This window comes from Oncorhynchus tshawytscha, linkage group LG13 (assembly GCF_018296145.1).
Source record: "Oncorhynchus tshawytscha isolate Ot180627B linkage group LG13, Otsh_v2.0, whole genome shotgun sequence".
NCBI lineage: Eukaryota > Metazoa > Chordata > Actinopteri > Salmoniformes > Salmonidae > Oncorhynchus > Oncorhynchus tshawytscha.
Window position 1 is genome coordinate 47617916 of NC_056441.1, and position 19345 is coordinate 47637260.

General features: G+C 41.7%; 1 protein-coding gene across 10 annotated transcripts in view; it reads right to left on the bottom strand.

Annotated features, from left to right (window-relative positions):
* Positions 1–4711: 4711 nt before the first annotated feature.
* Positions 4712–19345, bottom strand: part of LOC112266050 (dedicator of cytokinesis protein 10-like) — a 155312-nt gene continuing 140678 nt past the window's right edge. For 8 of the 10 annotated variants that reach the window (XM_042295808.1, XM_042295807.1, XM_042295805.1 and 5 more), the window contains 10 exons: positions 18857–18963; positions 18538–18660; positions 18310–18423; positions 17671–17676; positions 14079–14225; positions 11475–11685; positions 10757–10947; positions 9743–9843; positions 6452–6590; positions 4712–5850 (listed from right to left, as the gene is read on the bottom strand). In XM_042295808.1, the coding sequence (XP_042151742.1) occupies positions 5803–5850; positions 6452–6590; positions 9743–9843; positions 10757–10947; positions 11475–11685; positions 14079–14225; positions 17671–17676; positions 18310–18423; positions 18538–18660; positions 18857–18963 (1187 nt within the window). In that variant the 3' untranslated portion in view covers positions 4712–5802. The remainder of the gene's footprint in view (positions 5851–6451; positions 6591–9742; positions 9844–10756; positions 10948–11474; positions 11686–14078; positions 14226–17670; positions 17677–18309; positions 18424–18537; positions 18661–18856; positions 18964–19345) is intronic. The other 2 variants (XM_042295812.1, XM_042295806.1) reach the window with 1 other exon arrangement.

Consider the following 19345-nt stretch of genomic DNA (forward strand, 5'->3'; position numbering starts at 1 on the left):
CGTCACTCTAAAGCGGGAAGGTGGAATAAACGAGTCAGGAGTAGGTTTTCTTGATTGAACACAGTTCTCTATTGAGGGCATTTGGTCAACACAAACACTCCAACATAATCAATGAAAATCTTCCAAGGAAAAACATACATCTTCTTCTCCAGATGAAACAGGAACACAATAGGATTATCTTTAAACTACAACAAAAAGTCACGGGATTGTCACCGTCTTAGTGGTTCTTCCGGGATAGCTCCTCTCTCTCGGTGGCCATCTTCCAGAGATAAGTTTTCCCCCCTTCTCTGCTGGTTCCATTCTCTCTCATATAGGGGAAGGAGAGTATGTCATTAGTACCGTCAGCTGTGCTTAATTGCCTCTGGTTACCTTGTCTCCCATGCCTTGTTAGGCTACTATCCATGAGCCCAGCCTGCCCTCTGGTGGTCCTTCCACACTTACTATCACTCTGGTATCAAAGACTAGAATTTTGGCAACAACACAAGCTGGTTGAAGCTGTCTCCATGTTATTTTAACTTAGGCTATTGGATTTGCAACCAAAAATGAATATTGAATTCATTTTAGTTGATAACAAATCAAATAATCAAACCGATACCCAGTGGGATGATGACACACAAATGCTCCAAAGCAATTATTGTGCAATCCAGAGTAAAACAGTAGGATAGTGCAGTAAAGGAGCAATCTATTTAAAAAAAACTTGCTGGCATCTTTCAGCATAACAATATTTAATTGAAAAAAATCTATTTTGGCCTCCCTTGTAGCACAGCAGTCTAAGGCAGTGCATCGCAGTGCTTGAGGTATCACTACAGACCCGGGTTCGATCCCAGGCTGTGTCACAACCGGCTGTGACCAGGAGTCCCATAGGGCGGAGCACAATTGGCCCAGCGTCGCATGGTGCTCTAGTGTATCCTAGTGGCGGGCCGGGCGCCTGCAGGCTGAACGGTGTTTCCTCCAGCACATTGGTGCAGCTGGCTTCCGGGTTAAGTGGGCGGGTGTTAAGAAGTTGGGGACTTGCAGCGTTGAGACAAGATCGCAATTGGATATCACAAAATTGTGGAGAAAAAATTCTGCCATGCAACAAAAATCTCAGAGGAAGGAAGGAAGACAGGGTAGGATAGCCTAAACAATGCTGAGTTAAATTACAAAGTTTTACTGAGCTAGGTTATTACATAAATGCCTATGCCTAAAAGATACAGTGCCTTCAGAAAGTGTTCACACCCCTTGACTTTTGCAACATTATGTTGTGTTACAGACAGAATTTTAAATGGTTTAAATTGAAACTTTGTATAACTGGCCTACACACAATACCCTTTGATATCAAAGTGGAATTATGTTTTTAGAAATGTTTACAAATGAATAAAAAATGCAAAGCTGAAATGTCTTTAGTCAATAAGTATTCAACCCCTTTGTTATGGCAAGTCTAAATACGTTCAGGAGTAAAAATGTGCTTAACAAGCCACACAATAAGTTGCATGGACTGACTGTGTGCAATAATAGTGTTTAACATGATATTTGAACAACTAATTCATCTCTGTACCCCACACATACAAGAAACTAAGGTCAATCAGTCGAGCAATGAATTTCAAACACAGATTCAACCACAAAGACAAGTGAGGTTTTCCAATCCCTCACAAATAAAGGGCACCTATTGGTAGATAAGTAAAATTCAAAAAGCAGACTTTGAATATCCCTTTGAACATGGTGAAGTTATTAATTACACTTTGGATGGTGTATCAATACACCTAGTCACTACAAAGGTACAGGCGTCCTTCCTAACTCAATTGCTGGAGAGGAAGGAAATCACTCAGGGATTTCAACATGAGGCCTTAAAACAGTTACAGAGTTGAATGGCTGTGATATGAGAAAACTGAGGATGGATCAACAACATTGAAGTTACACAACAATACTAACCTAAATGATAGAGTGAAAAGAAGTCTGTCCAGAATGTGTTTTGGAAAAAAATTCATCCTGTTTGCAACATGGCAAACAGTAAAACTGAAAAAAAATGTGGCAAAGAACTTATACAAAGCGTTGTGTTTGGGGGAAATCCAACACGACACATCACTGGGTACCACTCTTCATATTTTCAAGCATGGACATGGCTGCATCATGTCATGGGTATGCTTGTTATCGGCAAGGACTAGGGAGTTTTTCTTAGGATAAAAATAAATGGAATAGAGCTAAGCACAGGCAAAATTCTAAAGGAAAACCTGCTTCAGTCTGCTTTCCAACAACAGAAACTTGGAGACAAATTCACCCTTCAGCAGGACAATACCCTAAAATACAAGGCCAAATCTACACTGGAGTTGCTTACCAAGACAACATTCATTGAGTGGGCTAGTTACAGTTTGGACTTGAATTTGCTTGAAAATCTATGGCAAGACTTGAAAATGGCTGTCCAGATGATCAAGCACCAACTTGACAGAGCTTGAAGAATATACAATCCAGGTGTGCAACGCTCTTAGAGACTTACCCAGAAAGAATCAGAGGTGTAATCGCTGCCAAAAGGGATTCTGATGTATTGACTCAGGGGTGTTTCAATAAATGTGCCCCCCAAAAAAATCTAAAAACATTGTTTTCACTTTGTCATTACGGCGTATTGTGTGTAGATGGGTGAAAAAAATATTTAATGCATTTTTTTAAATCAGCAAAAAACAACAAATTGTGGAATAAGTCAAGGGGTATGAATACTTTCTGAAGGTACTGTAATCAGATGATTAAAACTGGATACCGATTTTCTGGTAAAAACAGCTTTAAGAATTGTGACTGGAATTTGTACAAATGTTTAATGTAGACAATTTTAAGCCGTGACTAGGGGCATTTGTAATAGGGAAGCCTGTAATTACACCCTACAACTTTGTTTTTCCAGCGAGCAGCACAGGAAGCTTCTATGCAGGGCAAAGTGATGCACACTAAGTCTGAATAACTGAAAGTTTGACTATGTTTAAGGTAAAGGTAATAACTACTACAACATGCATTGTAAAATAGTTTGGTGGTAAACTATATTGACAAATGCCAAGACAGTGTAGTCCTAATGTAATGTGATCATCACTTCAATGAGAGAATGGAATAATGAAAAAATATATATACTGTTGAAGTCGGAAGTTTACATACACCTTAGGCAAATACATTTAAACTCAATTTTTCGCAATTCCTGATATTTAATCCTAGTAAAAATTCCTAGTCTTAGGTCAGTTAGGATCACCACTTTATTTTAAGAATGTGAAAGGTCAGAATAATAGTAGAGAGTGATTTATTTCAGCTTTTATTTCTTACATCACATTCCCAGTGGGTCAGAAGTTTACATACACTCAATTAGTAATTGGTAACATTGTCTTTAAAATTGTTTAACTTGGGTCACACGTTTCGGGTAGCCTTCCACAAGTGTCCCACAATAAGTGGGGTGAATTTTGGCCCATTTCTCCTGACAGCTGGTGTAACTGAGTCAGGTTTGTAGGCCTCCTTGCTCTCACAGACTTTTTCTGTTCTGCCCACAAATGTTCTATAGGATTGAGGTCAGGGCTTTGTGATGGCCACTCCAATACCTTGACTTTAAGACAGTTTTGCCACAACTTTGGAAGTATGCTTGGTGTCATTGTCCATTTGGAAGACCAATTTGCGACCAAGCTTATACTTCCTGACTGATGTATGGAGATATATTGCTTCAATATATCCACATAATGTTCCTGCCTCATGATGCCATCTATTATGTGAGGTGCACCAGTCCCTCCTGAAGCAAAGCACCCCCACAACATGATGCTGCCACCCCCGTGCTTCACGGTTGGGATGGTGTTCTTCGACTTGCAAGCCTCCCCATTTTTCCTCCAAACATAGCGATGGTCATTATGGTCAAACAGTTCTATTTTTGTTTCATCAGACCAGAGGACATTTCTCCAAAAAGTATGATCTTAGTCCCCATGTGCAGTTGCAAACCGTAGTCTGGCTTTTTTACGGTGGTTTTGAAGCAGTGGCTTCTTGTAGGGAGGTCATACAGGCACGTGGAGGCCACACACACTACTGAGCCTAATTTTGACTTGTTTTAAGGACATTACATCAAAGTTGGATCAGCCTGTAGTGTGGTTTCCTCTTTAATTTTGAGTGCGACTCCAAATCCAGACCTCTATGGGTGGATAAATTTGATTTCCATTGATAATTTTTGTGTCATTATGTTGTCAGCACATTCAACTATGTAAATAAAAAACTATTTAATAAGAATATTTCATTCATTCAGATCTAGGATGTGTTATTTTAGTGTTCCCTTTATTTTTTTTGAGCAGTGTAAGTGAAAAAATCTGTCAGCAAACAATTGTTGGAAAAATTGTGTCATGCACAAAGTAGATGTCCTAACTGACTTGCCAAAACTATAGTTTGTTAACAAGAAATTTGTGGAGTGGTTGAAAAACAAGTTTTAATGACTCCAACCTAAGTGTATGTAAACTTCTGACTTCAACTGTATGTATGTATGTATGTATGTATGTATGTATGTATGTATGTATGTATGTATGTATGTATGTATGTATGTATGTATGTATGTATGTATGTATGTATGTATGTATGTATGTATGTATGTATGTATGTATGTATGTATGTATGTATGTATGTATGTATGTATGTATGTATGTATGTATGTATGTATGTATGTATGTATGTACGTACGTATGTATGTATGTATGTATGTATGTATGTAAAGAAACATACTACTAGAGATTAATTTTCACTTACCCTGTGGTTTATGGACATTAACAAATTTTATTTCAATGTTATACATAAAACATTAGTTTGTTCATTCTTGTTTTTATTTAGCCAAACAAAAAATCATATATTTTTTTAAATATTAATAATTCTTATTTACAATTTAAAACAGTACAGTAAATAATAATAACAACATTATCAATCATAAAAATGTTATAAAACAAACTTTCAATTCGAAAATTTGTGAGCTGGGAATTCCAGAATGTTAGGATACAAAGTAGCTATGCGGAGTTGTTCTACATTCAAACAGGAACTCGAGGTGTGTTCAATCAAACAAGAAGTAGGCTACATGTCAATTTGTTCAACAGGACACAACGTTGTGGAATATTCCGATAGAAATAAATGATGTGGAATAAAACATGTCTCTCTGCCTTATAGAAGGATTCATGTTGGCTGAATCCATAGTATTTCTATCTGCATCATTCAACAATGTTTGGCTACTGAACGTGACCCTTAATTTCCTTTATAGAATTCCTTGAACTGTCATTTGACAATACCTTTTGGAATTGCTTACCCCAGGTGGCAAGCATTTGCAGCATAAATATAACCAACAGAATATGGACAAATTGTTGTGACCAGAATTACAAGCAAACTTTTGCTCTGTTGAACGCACCTCAAGCTCATTAAGGTCACAATTTTCTAAAGGGATGGGGCTGGGGAGAGAAGGCATGTGTTGTCTGGGTGTGTGTGTACAGAGTAAGGAGACGAGGTGGTCGGCAGGGGAGTGCAAACATGGATTGAGCCTTAAAAACAAAACAAAGTAAGAGTACAGCAGCCTGTTCTACTGAACATCATCATCATCACCAGGACTGCAGACCGGGACGCCAGACTACCACAACTCCAGACTACCACGACCAAAGTCTACAGACTTCTGGACTTCCCCATCCACTTCCCTTTTTTCCCCCAGTTCCCATAAAGTCACAGTTCCAGTCCCCTGCTCCTTTCTGTATAATTCCTGGCAGGAGGAAGAACGACATCTGTCACCAGGAGCCATTTTGGGTAAACATGTCCTCCTGGGCACTGTCAGATTCCAGCATGCCTATTGGCTGCTCAGAAGGCGCTGTGTCGTTCTGTTCCTGGTGGTCTTGTGTGAGGGATCTTGGCATGGAGGAGAGACATAGATAGTCAATTCATGTTTCAAATCACACAAACAGACATCTGATGAATGTATGATGCGACCAAGCACGCACCCAGTGAGGGAGATATTAGAAGGAGGAGCAGAAACTGAATGAGAGGAGTTGTCTATGCAGCTGAGATCCAATGAAAGAGAACAAATTAACAAAGAGAACAACACAAAGAGATGAGACCAAGAGACAAAACTCTAGCTAATCCAGCAAAAGCTCATGTGTAAAAATGATATCAGAGAAAGTAATGACGGATTAAAAAGAGTGATGACGTGAGAACAAAACTGTACCACACGAAAGTAAACGAACACATTGACATGAAGAGCGTGAAGGTTAGTACTGTAAGTAGCTAGGCTAATGACTGAACAGCCCATTGGCCGCATGTATCAAGCTTCTCACAATAGGAGTGCTGACTTAGGGTTTGTTTTCCTTAAACATCACAATGAATAAGATAACATGGATGGGGGTGGGAAGCTGATCCTAGATCAGTACTCCTATTCTGAGACATTTGATGCATACAGCCTCGGTTGTCTAAAGAAACAACAGTTTCAATGTTTCGGGGCGGTTCCACAGACCTGCTCATTCATGACGGTGGAGAGCTCTGTGAGCATGTCCCTGTAGTGGGCTCTCATCTCCTCCTGGTACTCCAGCTGGTCCTCCTTGATCAGCCGCTCGTTGACATCCAGCGCCTGGCCGCACGCCTCTGCAAACTGCCTTCAGGGCCAAACAGAGTATGTTAGGGCACTATGAGGGCCAAGAGTTTTCCTGACCATGTGACTTGATCTGGAAAAACTCTGGGTTCTAGTTGACCTTGACCTGAATTGACCCCAACCCTTTTGCTGAAGACAAATCTATCATTGATCTATGTGTGGCGCAGTTGGTAAAAGCGTGGCTCTAGCAACGCCAAGCTCGTGGATCCAATTCCCACAGGGGTCACATAACTAGGGCTGTGGTGGTCACGACATTTCGCCAGCTGGTGATTGTCAGGCAAATAACTGTTGGTCTCACGGTAATTGACCGTTAATATAAAAACATTCAGCATCTCCTGGCTTCCTACAAGCCACTGATGCAGACCTTTGGAACATCTACATCTTTAAAAGTCAAATAAATCCATGTAATATAGCCTACACCTTCATAATAAACCCATGATTTATTTTAGACATGTCTAAAGAAACATGATATGAAGAAAATGTAGTCTATTTCAGAAGAACAGAACAGCATACTCTGAGTTGTCCTTATGTTGGGTCCTGATCTGGCTATGCCAAATGGCTGTTGGCTACATTAGCTGTCAAGATTTCCTTAGAATTCCGTGGCATCATTTTATATTATTTTATAGTATGAAGAATACAATTGAACAAAGCTGAATAAAATAGAAAGGATATTTTCTCCAAAAGATTTCAGGGATAGCGCACATGCAGCTATTCTGTACTGAGCGGTTAACAAAGAAATAGGTACTAAACTCAGCAAAAAAAGAAATGTCCCTTTTTCAGGACCCTGTTTTTCAAAGATAATTTGTAAAAATCCAAATGACTTCACAGATCTTCATGCTTGTTCAATGAACCATAAACAATTAATGAACATGCACCCGTGGAACGGTCGTGAAGACACTAACAGCTTACAGACAGTAGGCAATTAAGGTCACTTAAAGTGCCCTTTCTACTGACTCTGAAAAACACTGAAAGAAAGATGCCCAGGGTCCCTGCTCATCTGCGTGAACGTGCCTTAGGCATGCTGCAAGGAGGCATGAGGACTGCAGATGTGACCAGGGACATAAATTGCAATGTCCATACTGTGAGACGCCTAAGACAGCGCTACAGGGAGACAGGAGGACAGCTGATCATCCTCGCAGTGGCAGACCACTTGTTACAACACCTGCACAGGATCGGTACATGCGAATATCACACCTGCGGGACAGGTATAGGATGGCAACAACAACTGCCCGAGTTACACCAGGAACGCACAATCCCTCCATCAGTGCTCACACTGTCCCGCAGACTGAGAGAGGCTGGATTGAGGGCTTGTGGGCCTGTTGGTTTGAGGCAGTAAGGCATTGAGATATTTTTTTAGACCAGAGGAAAGAGTGCCTCCTACTGGCCCTCCAACACCACTTCAAGCAGCATCTGGTCTCCCATCCAGGGACTGACCAAAACCAACCCTGCTTAGCTTCCGAAGCAAGACAGCAGTGGTATGCAGGGTGGTATGCTGCTGGCAAAGCTGCAGTACATCATGAGCTAATATATGTGGACGAGGCAGGTTTCAACCATGCAAAAACACAGGCCATGGCAGAAATATCCTCGGATGCCGTGTCATCATCAACGTCTTGGGACAATGTGGTGGCAACATAACAATGTGTGTGGCTATTAGTCAAAACGGTGTCCTTCACCATCATGCAATCCTAGGTCCATACAACACTGCACACATTATCACATTTCTGTACCCCCTCCACAACAGACTAATCCCTAATGACCAGGGGCCAGAGCAGCCCAGGTACGTTATCATCTGGGACAATGTTAGTTTCCACCGGGCTGCTGTGGTCCGCAATTGGTTCACAGGTCACCCACTTTTCATCGCACTCAATCTCCCCCATATTCTCCGTTCTTGAATCCTATGGAAGAATTATTTTTCTGCATGGCTTTGGTAGGTTTATGATCGCCAGCCCCACCAATGCATACCCCTTCTACAGGCAATGGAGGAGGCTTGTGGAGACATGGATCAGGGTTCATACCAGGCCTGGATACGGCACTCCAGGCCATACTTTCCACGCTGCCTAGCTCAAGACAACATCGCATGTGATGTGAACACAGTCTTATGGCCAGACCCACAAAGGCGGCGAGATGTAGCCTCATTTTTTTCTGTTCTTTTTTTTTTTTCCCCCGAGTACAAATGTTTTTGTTTTCTCTGACTGCGCTTTTGTTGTTTGAGGAGTTTTAGAACATTCTGAGAAAAAAAAAATGAAACTTTTTCCTCTTATTTGTATTGATAGTGTGTTATGTAGCAGAATACACATCCTTACTTTACACATTTGGATATGTGTGTATGTGTGTTTACTACACGTATGACAAAACTTTATTGCACACTGCTGTGCCCTGCAAAAGAAAAAGCCACACAAGTGTTCATTTATACGATCAGTGCGCAGTTGGTGCTTCGTGTGCTTATTCAAGTTATGGTTTGTGCGTACTGTATTGACACTTTGTTTGAAGAGTTTTGCAAGAATTGTTTGCTGGTTAGATTTAAGGTTTTGTGGTTAGTGTGTAGAGTTTTGCAAAAATAGCCTACAGTTTCAAAGATAGTGCCTAAGCAATCATTAAAAAAAATGTAAATAGTGAATGGAGGACAGTTTTCCTGTCATTAATTTTCCTGCCAGCCAGGTAGGCTATTACTCCTCTATTAAAGATAAGCAATGTGCTTAATATGAGGAAAGTTGAAAAATAAATATAGTAGGCCCAGCCTATAGAAAGCTGATGGGATCCTTTTAATAGCCATCACTCTGTTTTCTCCGCAGTTGCATAGCCTATAGAAATGTTGCGCAACATGAGCTCATGGGCTCTCATGAAGAGTTTGATTAGATTCTCCATTACATTTGCATTGATGTCAAAGTGATTAGGGGGACAATAGAGTGCGGAGTACCAGACAGTTAGCAAGTTTGGGACTAGCGACCATCAGCAGCATCAGAGCTTGGAGAAGCCTAATTACTGTGGCTAAAAAGGTCACATGGAATTTGACTGCCTTCATGACTCGTGACCACTAGTGTGGCGGTAATACAGTCACCGCAACAGCCCTAAACATAACTATACTAAACATTTACCTTTTGGATAAAAGCATATGCTAAGTGGTGCATAAATCAGGCGAAGTGTTGTGATGAATACCTGAAAATCTCCTTGAGCAGTTTGACTTGGTTGTCGGGGTACCTCTTGGCATTTTTCTCTTCCAGGAAGGCTCGGGCATAGGCCATGGGCCCTGCATTGACCTGTAAGGTAAGTTCATGGTTATTCACCTGCACCATTTTCAACAGACACTGCAGTAAGAAGAAGGGAACTGAGGGTAATGCAAATTATGCAACAGGCTAATGCTAGTGATGCAAGAGGCAAATGCTACTGATGCAAGACACTAATGCTAATAGTGATGCTAGAGGCTAATGCGAATTCTGTGGTTGCCATAGCCCCATGAGGTCACTTAGGCAGAGAGCTCCTGTACATTTTGTAAATATTTGTATATAATTAATAGATTTTTATGAAATGTCTGAATCACTAGTATACTGACCAGTGCTGTAATCACTGATCTTGAAATGCAAAACATTTCATAAAAATATATTAATTATAAAGGTGTTTTTTTCCCCCATGCGTTCCGGTACCTCAGAGCCCCCGCCCCTCTCATGCTCGCTTTTTGTTTGGTACCTCCCGATTTACAAATCAAGCACTGTTCTCGCGAGGCCCCGAGCAAACATTTTTATTTATTTAGGAAAATGGCTAACTTCCCACACTTCCACACATTTTGCCATGGGGCAGAAAGAAAAATGTGCAGTTGTATAGCTGATCTCATGCTATTCTACACATTTTCCCATGAGGCTGAGAGAAAAATGTGCCGTTTCATAGCTACATGGGGAGTACTGTACGTGTGTATCAGCTCAGCTATTTCTGAACTCACTAATGTGTGTATGTGTGTTGTTGTGTGTGAGCGTGTCAGTCTGTCAGTTGTGTCTGTCAGCTCAACTCACTTGAGTGGTAGTGTGTGTGTGTGTGTGTGTGTGTGTGTGTGTGTGTGTGTGTGTGTGTGTGTGTGTGTGTATACAGTACGTGTATGTCAGCTCTGCCATGACCTCTCAACAACTCCCTTCTGTGTGTCTCTCTCCATCTTTCTCCTCCTCCACCCCTACCCCTTACCTTGACGCTGACGCTACCCTGCAGTTTGAGCTGCAGCCGGATCATGTCAACCTCTGCCATGGCACACAGCTGGTTGAGCTCGGACACCTTGCAGGACATCTCGTCGATGGCCACCTCGATGGGGTTCATCTCCGTGCTCTGCTGCTCCACCACCTGGATACGCTTTTTCAGGTAGGGGAAGGTGGAGTTCGCTGGGTAGGGAGAGAGAAAGGAAGGGGGAGTAGACACAGGGTATGAGGAACCAATTGGTTAAACCTTGTGGTCCTGGGTGGCTCAGTTGTTAGAGCATGAGGAGCATTGTTAGAGCATAGAGTCAGGACCGTGGGTTTGATGCCCACTGGGGCTACCCATATGAAAAAATGTATGCTTTGGAGAAAAGTGTCTGCAAGATGGGATATATTTTATTGGGTTTGTTTAGGAATAAATTTTATTTTGAACCTACAACATAACTTTACTGGTCAGAATATTATCGCTGATTACAGCACTGGTCAGTATACTAGTGATTCAGACAGTTACAGCTCAGTATTTACTGGTTACTCAGACACTTCCTGTTAGTATAGTGTACTACCATACAAGCCAATGGCTCAGTGGGCTAGAGCGTCACCTGGGTTGTAGGTTCGAATCCTGCACATTCCACATACTGAATATATGTGAGAGTCAATGTCGACAGCTCTTTCGGATGAAAATATTAGCAAAAATGACCTTTTAAATAACTCACTTGTTAGTATGGTGCGTCTCTTGCACTGCTCCTCCACGTCGCCATGTTTCTTCCCCGACAGAGTGAAAGGCGTCTCGAACACGAAGCGATTGATGTTGTGGTGTCGCTCAAAGTCCGTCTTCTTCTCCTGCTGCTCCTTGTCGTCGAAGTAGGGCACTACGTAGGTCACCTGGATGTAGGCGTACTTGGGGTCCAGGTCTTTAGGATTTACCTGATGGGTTATATCAAACAGAACAATCAGTTCACTGTCTGGGTCGTATTCATTAGGTCGCTACGTAGAAAACCGTGGCAAAACATCTGCAAACAAAAACGAGAGTTACTTATGGTGAACGATTGAGTGTATTTTTTAGATTTTATTAGGATCCCCATTAGCCGACACCAATGGAGACAGCTAGTCTTACAGGGGTTCGACACACAACAAAAAATACTTTACAGACTAAATACTTTAGAATTGACATGCATATAAAACATGAACATGTATGAATCTATTGCTTACATACAGATGTCGTATCTTAATTTGATCATCCTGTTGTTACAGAAATTTTCCTGTACAGCTGGAAATGCAAACTTGTAGTGTATTTGAGGTTTAAAAGGCTTCTAAAGTTTGTAATTCCCACTTTAAAATGTCAGACTTGACATGCCGTAATGAAACTTTTATCAACCCCTACACATTTTTGTTCATGAATTATAACACACAATCATTTACATTTCCTGTTGCTGTAGAATTATTTTCCTGCTGTAGCAAACTGGCTCATATTAAGATCCTACATCTGTACACACAAAAAGTAGGTCACACGAGGGAGAGGCGTTGTGCCGTGAGGTGTTGCTTTATTCGTTTTTTGAAAACAAGTTTGCTGTTCACTTGCGCTATATGAGTTCCATGCAATCATGGCTCTGTATAATATTGTTCGTTTCCTTGAATTTGTTCTGGACCTGGAGACTGTGAAAAGACTGCTGTTGGCATGTCTGGTGGGTAAGTGTGTGACAGTGCTGTGTGTAAGTTTACTATGCAAACCATTTGGAATGTCCAACACATGCAGTCAGTCTCTCCTCAACTCTTAGCCAAGAGAAACTGGCATGCATAGTATTGATATTAGCCCTCTGATTACAACGAAGAGCAAAAAGTGACGCTCTGTTCTGGGCCAGCTGCAGCTTAACTAGGACCTTCTTTGCAGCACTTTTCTTTTTCACTTGGCCCCCCACACCCCCTGGTCAATGGTCATGCTGCTCTCCCTATGGTCATTCCCCCACACTCCCTAAACAGTCTTTACTCTTCCTCCAACCCAATGGACATTTATTTATTCATCACTGCTACAGTTCTGATATATGTAGTGTAATTTCAATAATTTTTTAAATGACAATTTTCATTATTTTATTTCACTTACTCCTTCTTGTTGGAGCTCGGAGCCTAAGATTTTCACTGTACTCTGCAATCACACCTGCAACCCCTGTACATGTGACCTTTAAACAATCCGAAATCTCTGAATCATATGACTGGACAATAATCAAGATGAGAGAAAACTACAGCCTGCAGGACTTGCTTTGTGTGGTGTCAAAAAAAGCAAAGATCTCTCCCCATCTTTACAACCATTGTTTTGGCCATGACAGTTAACAATCTAAGGTAACACCAAGTAATTTAGTCTCCTCAACTTGCTCAACATCCATACCATTCATTACCAGGTTCAGCCGATGTCTAGAACTTAGTACCAAATACACTGCTATTAGTTTTTAGAGATGTTCAGGACCAGTTTATAACTGGCCTCCGTTTCAAAAACTGACTGCAACTCTTTGTTTAGGGTTGCAGTAACTTTACTAGCTGTGGTTGCTGACCTATAGGTCTGGAAGAAAACTAACACATTTAGATTTTTGAGTGTAACACCCCATTAATTGCGATTCTGACCCTTTAAATTGCGCATCTAGCGAGTGAGGAACGTGCAGTATAATGTGCCGGTCAAGCGATGCTGCTCATTTCATAGCAAAGTTCGATACAAATGATACAATTACTCATGATATACTTCTGCCAGGCAAACCTACTTTGCAGTTAACGTTTAATTGAGACGGTTATCACATCAACTGGCTACACCAGGAGGGAAAGACAAACGTGCGCACCACACAGACAGACAGGGGCAATATTGCTAGAAATGAATTGGCAGATATTGTGTTAGGTTTGACTTTTTAAGCCAATAGCGGCTAACCGGGGGTGTCATGTTGTGTTGATTACCTAGTAGTTGGGAGCTGGCGGTGTCTGATACTTGTGAGATTTGTTTATGACAGTTTGCGATGGAACACGTGAAACTTGCATATACTTTCAGAATTGCTTGGTGAGCTACTCATACAGTAGGTGGGCTGCGAGCTACTGGTAGTTTCACAATCGACCTGTTGGAGCCCATGGTCTAAATGAATCACTACTTCACTGGCTGCTTTTCTATGGAGAAAGATTGCTGTCAAAATGTAGCAGTACATGAATTAATTTAAAACATTTTGACAACAATTTTTCTATGAAAGAATCAGAGACATGTACTAAAGACACCGAAACACTTTGAATAATACTGTATATGAAACATGTGACAGTGTTTGAACGCTGGGGGGAGGTAGTAGACTGACCTTGTTGGAGTCCTGGATCATCTTGACGTTGTCGGCCCCAAACTTGTCCGAGTAGAGTTTGAGGAGCCTCTGGGAGATCTCGGACAGTCCTGTCAGCTTAGGCTCCTTATAGATGAACTCTTTACTCTCCTCTTCCTCAAAGAACCCCTGTTACAGAAACACCATTTTACCCAACCACCTGTGTGTGTGTGTGTATGCTTGTCTGTGCTTCTGACTGTAAGTCACTCTGAATAAGAGCTTTTGTTGTAAAATCTAATGTAAATGTGTGTGTGTGAGTGTCTGTTTGTCTGAATGCAATGCCTGCGTCAATACTTTGAAGAGTATGTATATGTGCGTGTATTGTTTAGAAACGGTGTCCCTTTGTTTTCTTTCTTCATCCCTTAGCTGAATATTAATAACCCTTAGTTGGAATTTCTAGGCTCACATCACCCCTTAGTGGTTTACTGCGCTTCCCTATCAGTCAGGTCATGTGTTTCTTAGTGTTAGGTCAGCTTGTTAGAACACAATTGTAATCACAAAAGTTACTGACAAAATTGCAATGTTATGTTCTGGATAAAACATGTAGAGGTCATTCTCAAAGCACCGTGGGGTCAAAGGGCAATGAGGGTTATTTTCAGACAGTTTGTTCTTTCCTATGGAAAACCTCCTAGGCTCTGTCTCAATGAGTCTTTCTTCAATTCCTGGCATCCTATATTGTCCATCCCTCCTTTTAATTTATTTTTTGTACTTTAACCCATTTTTCTCCCCAATTTCGTGATATCCATGTGGTAGTTAGATCGCTGCAACTCCCCTACGGACTTGGGAGAGGCGAAGGTCAAGAGCCATGCATCCCCCGAAACACGACCCTGCCAAGCCGCATTGCTTCTTGAAACACAGATCACTTAACCCAGAAGCACCAATGTGTCAGAGGAAAACACCATCCAGATGGCGACCGGGGTCAGCTTGCAGTTGCCTGGCCCCCCACATGGAGTCGCTAGAGTGTGATGGAAAGAAATGGACAAGGAAATGGGACAAACCTTCCCCTTACTTAGACGACGCTGGAATTGTACACCGCCTCATGGGTCACCCGGTCACGGTCGGCTGTAACACAGCCTGGCATTGAACCCGAGTCTGTAGTGACGCCTCAAGCACTGAGATACAGTGCCTTAGACCGCTGTGCCACTCGGGGGGCCATCATCTCTTTCTTAACCGTATTGGAGGAAAAGGTCCAAGGTAGGGTTGAATGGTGGGAACTCGGTTACTGAGGTTTACTGCCCAAAACCACTACCTTTTCCTAGGATAAATAACTGTATAATGCATGTAGACCGATCATCTCATCATGGTACATTTTTTTTCTTGTAACAGGTAGGCCTGCATTTTCTGCGGGATAGCCTAAGCTACAGTAATATAAGAACCAAATGTGCTTCTCATTTACACATCTCTATTTGGCTTAGGCCTTCATTTTTTTATTGTAAAGATTTCATTTTTTTAAATTGCAGCTGCAGAATTTTGAAACAGCCTATCATTCGAATAATAATGTATTGCTTTAAATCAGATCATGTGCGAGCAGTCTGTTCAAGATTGATTTAGACAGTACCAGTCAAAAGTTTGGACACACCTACTCATTCCAGGGTTTTTCTTTATTTGTACTATTTTCTATATTGTAGAATAATAGTGAAGACATCAAAACTATGAAATAACATATGGAATCATGTAGTAACCAAATAATTGTTAAACAAATACAAATATATTTTATATTTGAGATTCTTCCATGTTGCCACCCATTGCCTTGATGACAGCTGTGCACACTCTTGGCATTCTCTCAACCAGCTTCACCTTTGCAGAGTTGCAAAGAAAAAGCCATATGACAGACTGGCTAATAAAAATAAAAGATTAAGATGGGCAAAAGAACACAGACACTGGACAGAGGAACTCTGCCTAGAAGGTCAGCATTCCGGAGTCGCCTCTTCACTGTGGACGTTGAGACTGGTGTTTTGCAGGTACTATATTTCATGATACTGCCAGTTGAGGACTTGTGAGCTGTCTGTTTCTCAAACTAGACACTCTAATGTACTTGTCCTCCTCTTTCTATTGTGGTTAGAGCCAGTTTGCCCTGTTCTGTGAAGGGAGTAGTACACAGCGTTGTACAAGATCTTCAGTTTCTTGGCAATTTCTCGCATGTAGCCTTCATTTTTCAGAACAAGAATAGACTGACAGGTTTCAGAAGAAAGTACTTTGTTTCTGGCCATTTTGAGAGTGTAATCAAACCCACAAATGCTGATGCAACAGATACTCAACTAGTCTAAAGAAGGCCAGTCCTATTGCTTCTTTAAATCAGGACAACAGTTTTCAGCTGTGCTAACATAATTGCAAAAGGGTTTTCTAATGATCAATTAGCCTTTTAAAATGATAAACTTGGGTTAGCTAACACAACATGCCATTGGAACACAGGAGTGATGGTTGCTGATAATGGGCCTTTTATGCCTATGTAGATATTCCATTAAAAAATCATCCGTTTCCAGCTACAATAGTAATTTACAGCATTGGAGCCAGTTTGTGCTGTTCTGTGAAGGGAGTAGTACACAGCGATGTACAGGATCTTCAGTGGACAAAAAAAGTGATTTTCTTTAAAAAACAAGGACATTTCTAAGTGACCCCAAACTTTTGAATGGCTACGTATGTCCTAGCCTACCTCTTTCAGGTAATGAATGATGGATTATGCATAATAAGCTTCTAACTAGCCTCTGTCTCCTGCGCAATATGCACGCACCTGGGCTCCTCTGGCCTCTCTCCTTAGCTCTTGGAGTCCCATGCAGGAAAAGCTAGACTAGAATAGCTTGTTATGTTTTTTCTGTTGTGCGTAATGTGCAGTAGCCTAGAGTATCATATATGTATTGGATAATGGCACAATCATTTAGGCTTTTTTGGGCTTGGGCTCATAAAATGTCTTTAATGTATGGCTCAATAGGCTTGAATTCTCGATCAAAGCGGCTAAGAGGGGATGAGAGGAATCGAGGAGTGATGAGTTGAGAAAGAGCCCTACATTCCAACATTCATGACCAGGGCCCGCATTCATAAAGTACCTCAGAGTAGGAGTGCTGATCTAGGATCAGGTCGCCCCTCTTATTCATTATGACATAAAATGCTAAACAGATCCTAAAATCAGCAGTCCCACTCTGAGATGTTTTGTGAATACAGGCCCTGGTCTGGCCTGCCTGCATGTATACTGCTATGTCATCTTGACACCAACTGTTCTAAGATCTGTTCAAAGGAGCTAGAGATTAGAGATTGGGATTGTTGAGGGGAAAAAGATTACTGGAGATTATAGGATGTAGGTTTCGGGGTCAATTCTATTTAAATTCCTTCAACTCAGGAAGTAAACCGAAATTCCAATTTCCTAATTTCTTTTCAATGAGGGAAATGTAAATTCTGCTTTATTCCTGAATTGATATATAATCGACCCCAAACCCCGGTAGGTATACATATCATGTAACAATATGTATACAGCATGTATCTTAGAAGAAAGGTTAGAGAAGCTACTACCGATGTAGGGAGAAGAGAGAAGGTAAGCGGAACAAAAAAGATCGGAAACATAAAAGAGACAAAAACTTACCGCAATCTTGATACAGAAAAACCAAAAGGAAGAAAAGAAAAAGAGCAGATGGAGGAATTAAAGAGACTGACTAGAATTAAAGAGACTGACTAGAATTAAAGAGACTGACTAGAATTAAAGAGACTGACTAGAATTAAAGAGACTGACTATTAAAGAGACGGATCCACCCCTCTCTCCATTCACCAAAGGTTAAATGTCTAAAGGATTCAGGCTCTTCTAAGATGTGCCCAACCAGCTTAGTGAATGTAGGAGTTTGACGTCCTTTACGGGACAAAATACTCTGTGAGACTGGGTTCGTACCAGAGGGCTATAGCTATAGCATGTACTGACTAGATATCAAGCTAGTCAAAGCTAGTAGAAGCTAGTAGAAGCTAGTTGAAGCTAGTTTAGCATCGCGCTGTGACATCATTCCTCCTCCCCTGAGACCTGAAAGACTGAATCCCAGAGCAGGTATGGTACACGCTAGCCTGAGTGCCAGTCTGTGTGTGCGATCCAGATCGATGCCAAACATGACAATGAGTAACAAGGAGTTAGCATGATAGCACAAACAGACTGTCACTCAGGCTAGGTACACAGTACACCTATCGATAAGGTGTGTTTGTCATTTTCAGTGTCTTCAGTGGCTCTGATGGCACTTACCAGTCCGTAGAACGCCACGCGGTAGTATCGGCCAAACAGACGCTTCTCAGAGTTCACGACCTCTGTCACCTTCAGGTAGGAGCGGTGAATGTCGTAGTACAGCTCCGATAGCCTCTGTGGATCACACACACACAATGTCAATCACATCTGATATTACTTCTGATCTCCTTCCTGTCAGAGTGTTTCTGGCCTGGTCAAGAAACAACCTTGTCCTATCCCCCCGGTCACCTTGAAATCTCGCCTCTTCTCAAAGACGGCAATGACGGGTTTGTTGATATCGGCGATGAGCTCGTGCCTCTCAGACTTCCACAGGTAGTCCACACACAGCTCCAGTTGCTCCACTAGAGTGTCCTACATACACAGGAAGGTTAGGATCTGTGTAGCATTTGAAGTCTAAATGAATAAGAGGGGCGACCTGATCCTAGATCGACACTCCTACTCTGAGACACTTTATGAATACGGGCCCAGGCTCTGCACTGCATTGTCATTGAATGATCTTCCAAATCTATACAATTGTTTGTACTGCAGCCAGTGGTGGTGAGGGTACCTCAGTGTAGGGGGTATCCTGAGTCCCTGTGTCCTCTTTCATGGCCCCCTCTTCCTTCACGTTCGGTGAGATGCACAGGAAGGCCGCCCAGCCCATGGAGAAGGACGCTGAGGTTTCAAACAGGATATGACATCAGAGAAGGAGGGACATAGGAGCAGAGAGCTCATAGGAACAACATGTTGTCACTCCATTCTTTATGCTTCTGTGCATTTTATCATCCAATGGTATGAACCCATACACCGCTAACTCTCGCACACACACACACACACACACAGTGGTACTTAACTTTCCTTGTGTTCCATATCAACAAACCCAAACAAAGAACAGGAACTCCATTCATTGTGAACGTGCTTTCTTTACACATATCAAGTGAAACGTTGGTGGACATCAATAAAGGCATCTCAAAAGGGCAAGGTAGACCACAGACATCAAGACATCTTTCAATAGCAAAGGCAAATCAGTGGACATTATACCTGTCTGGACATTCTG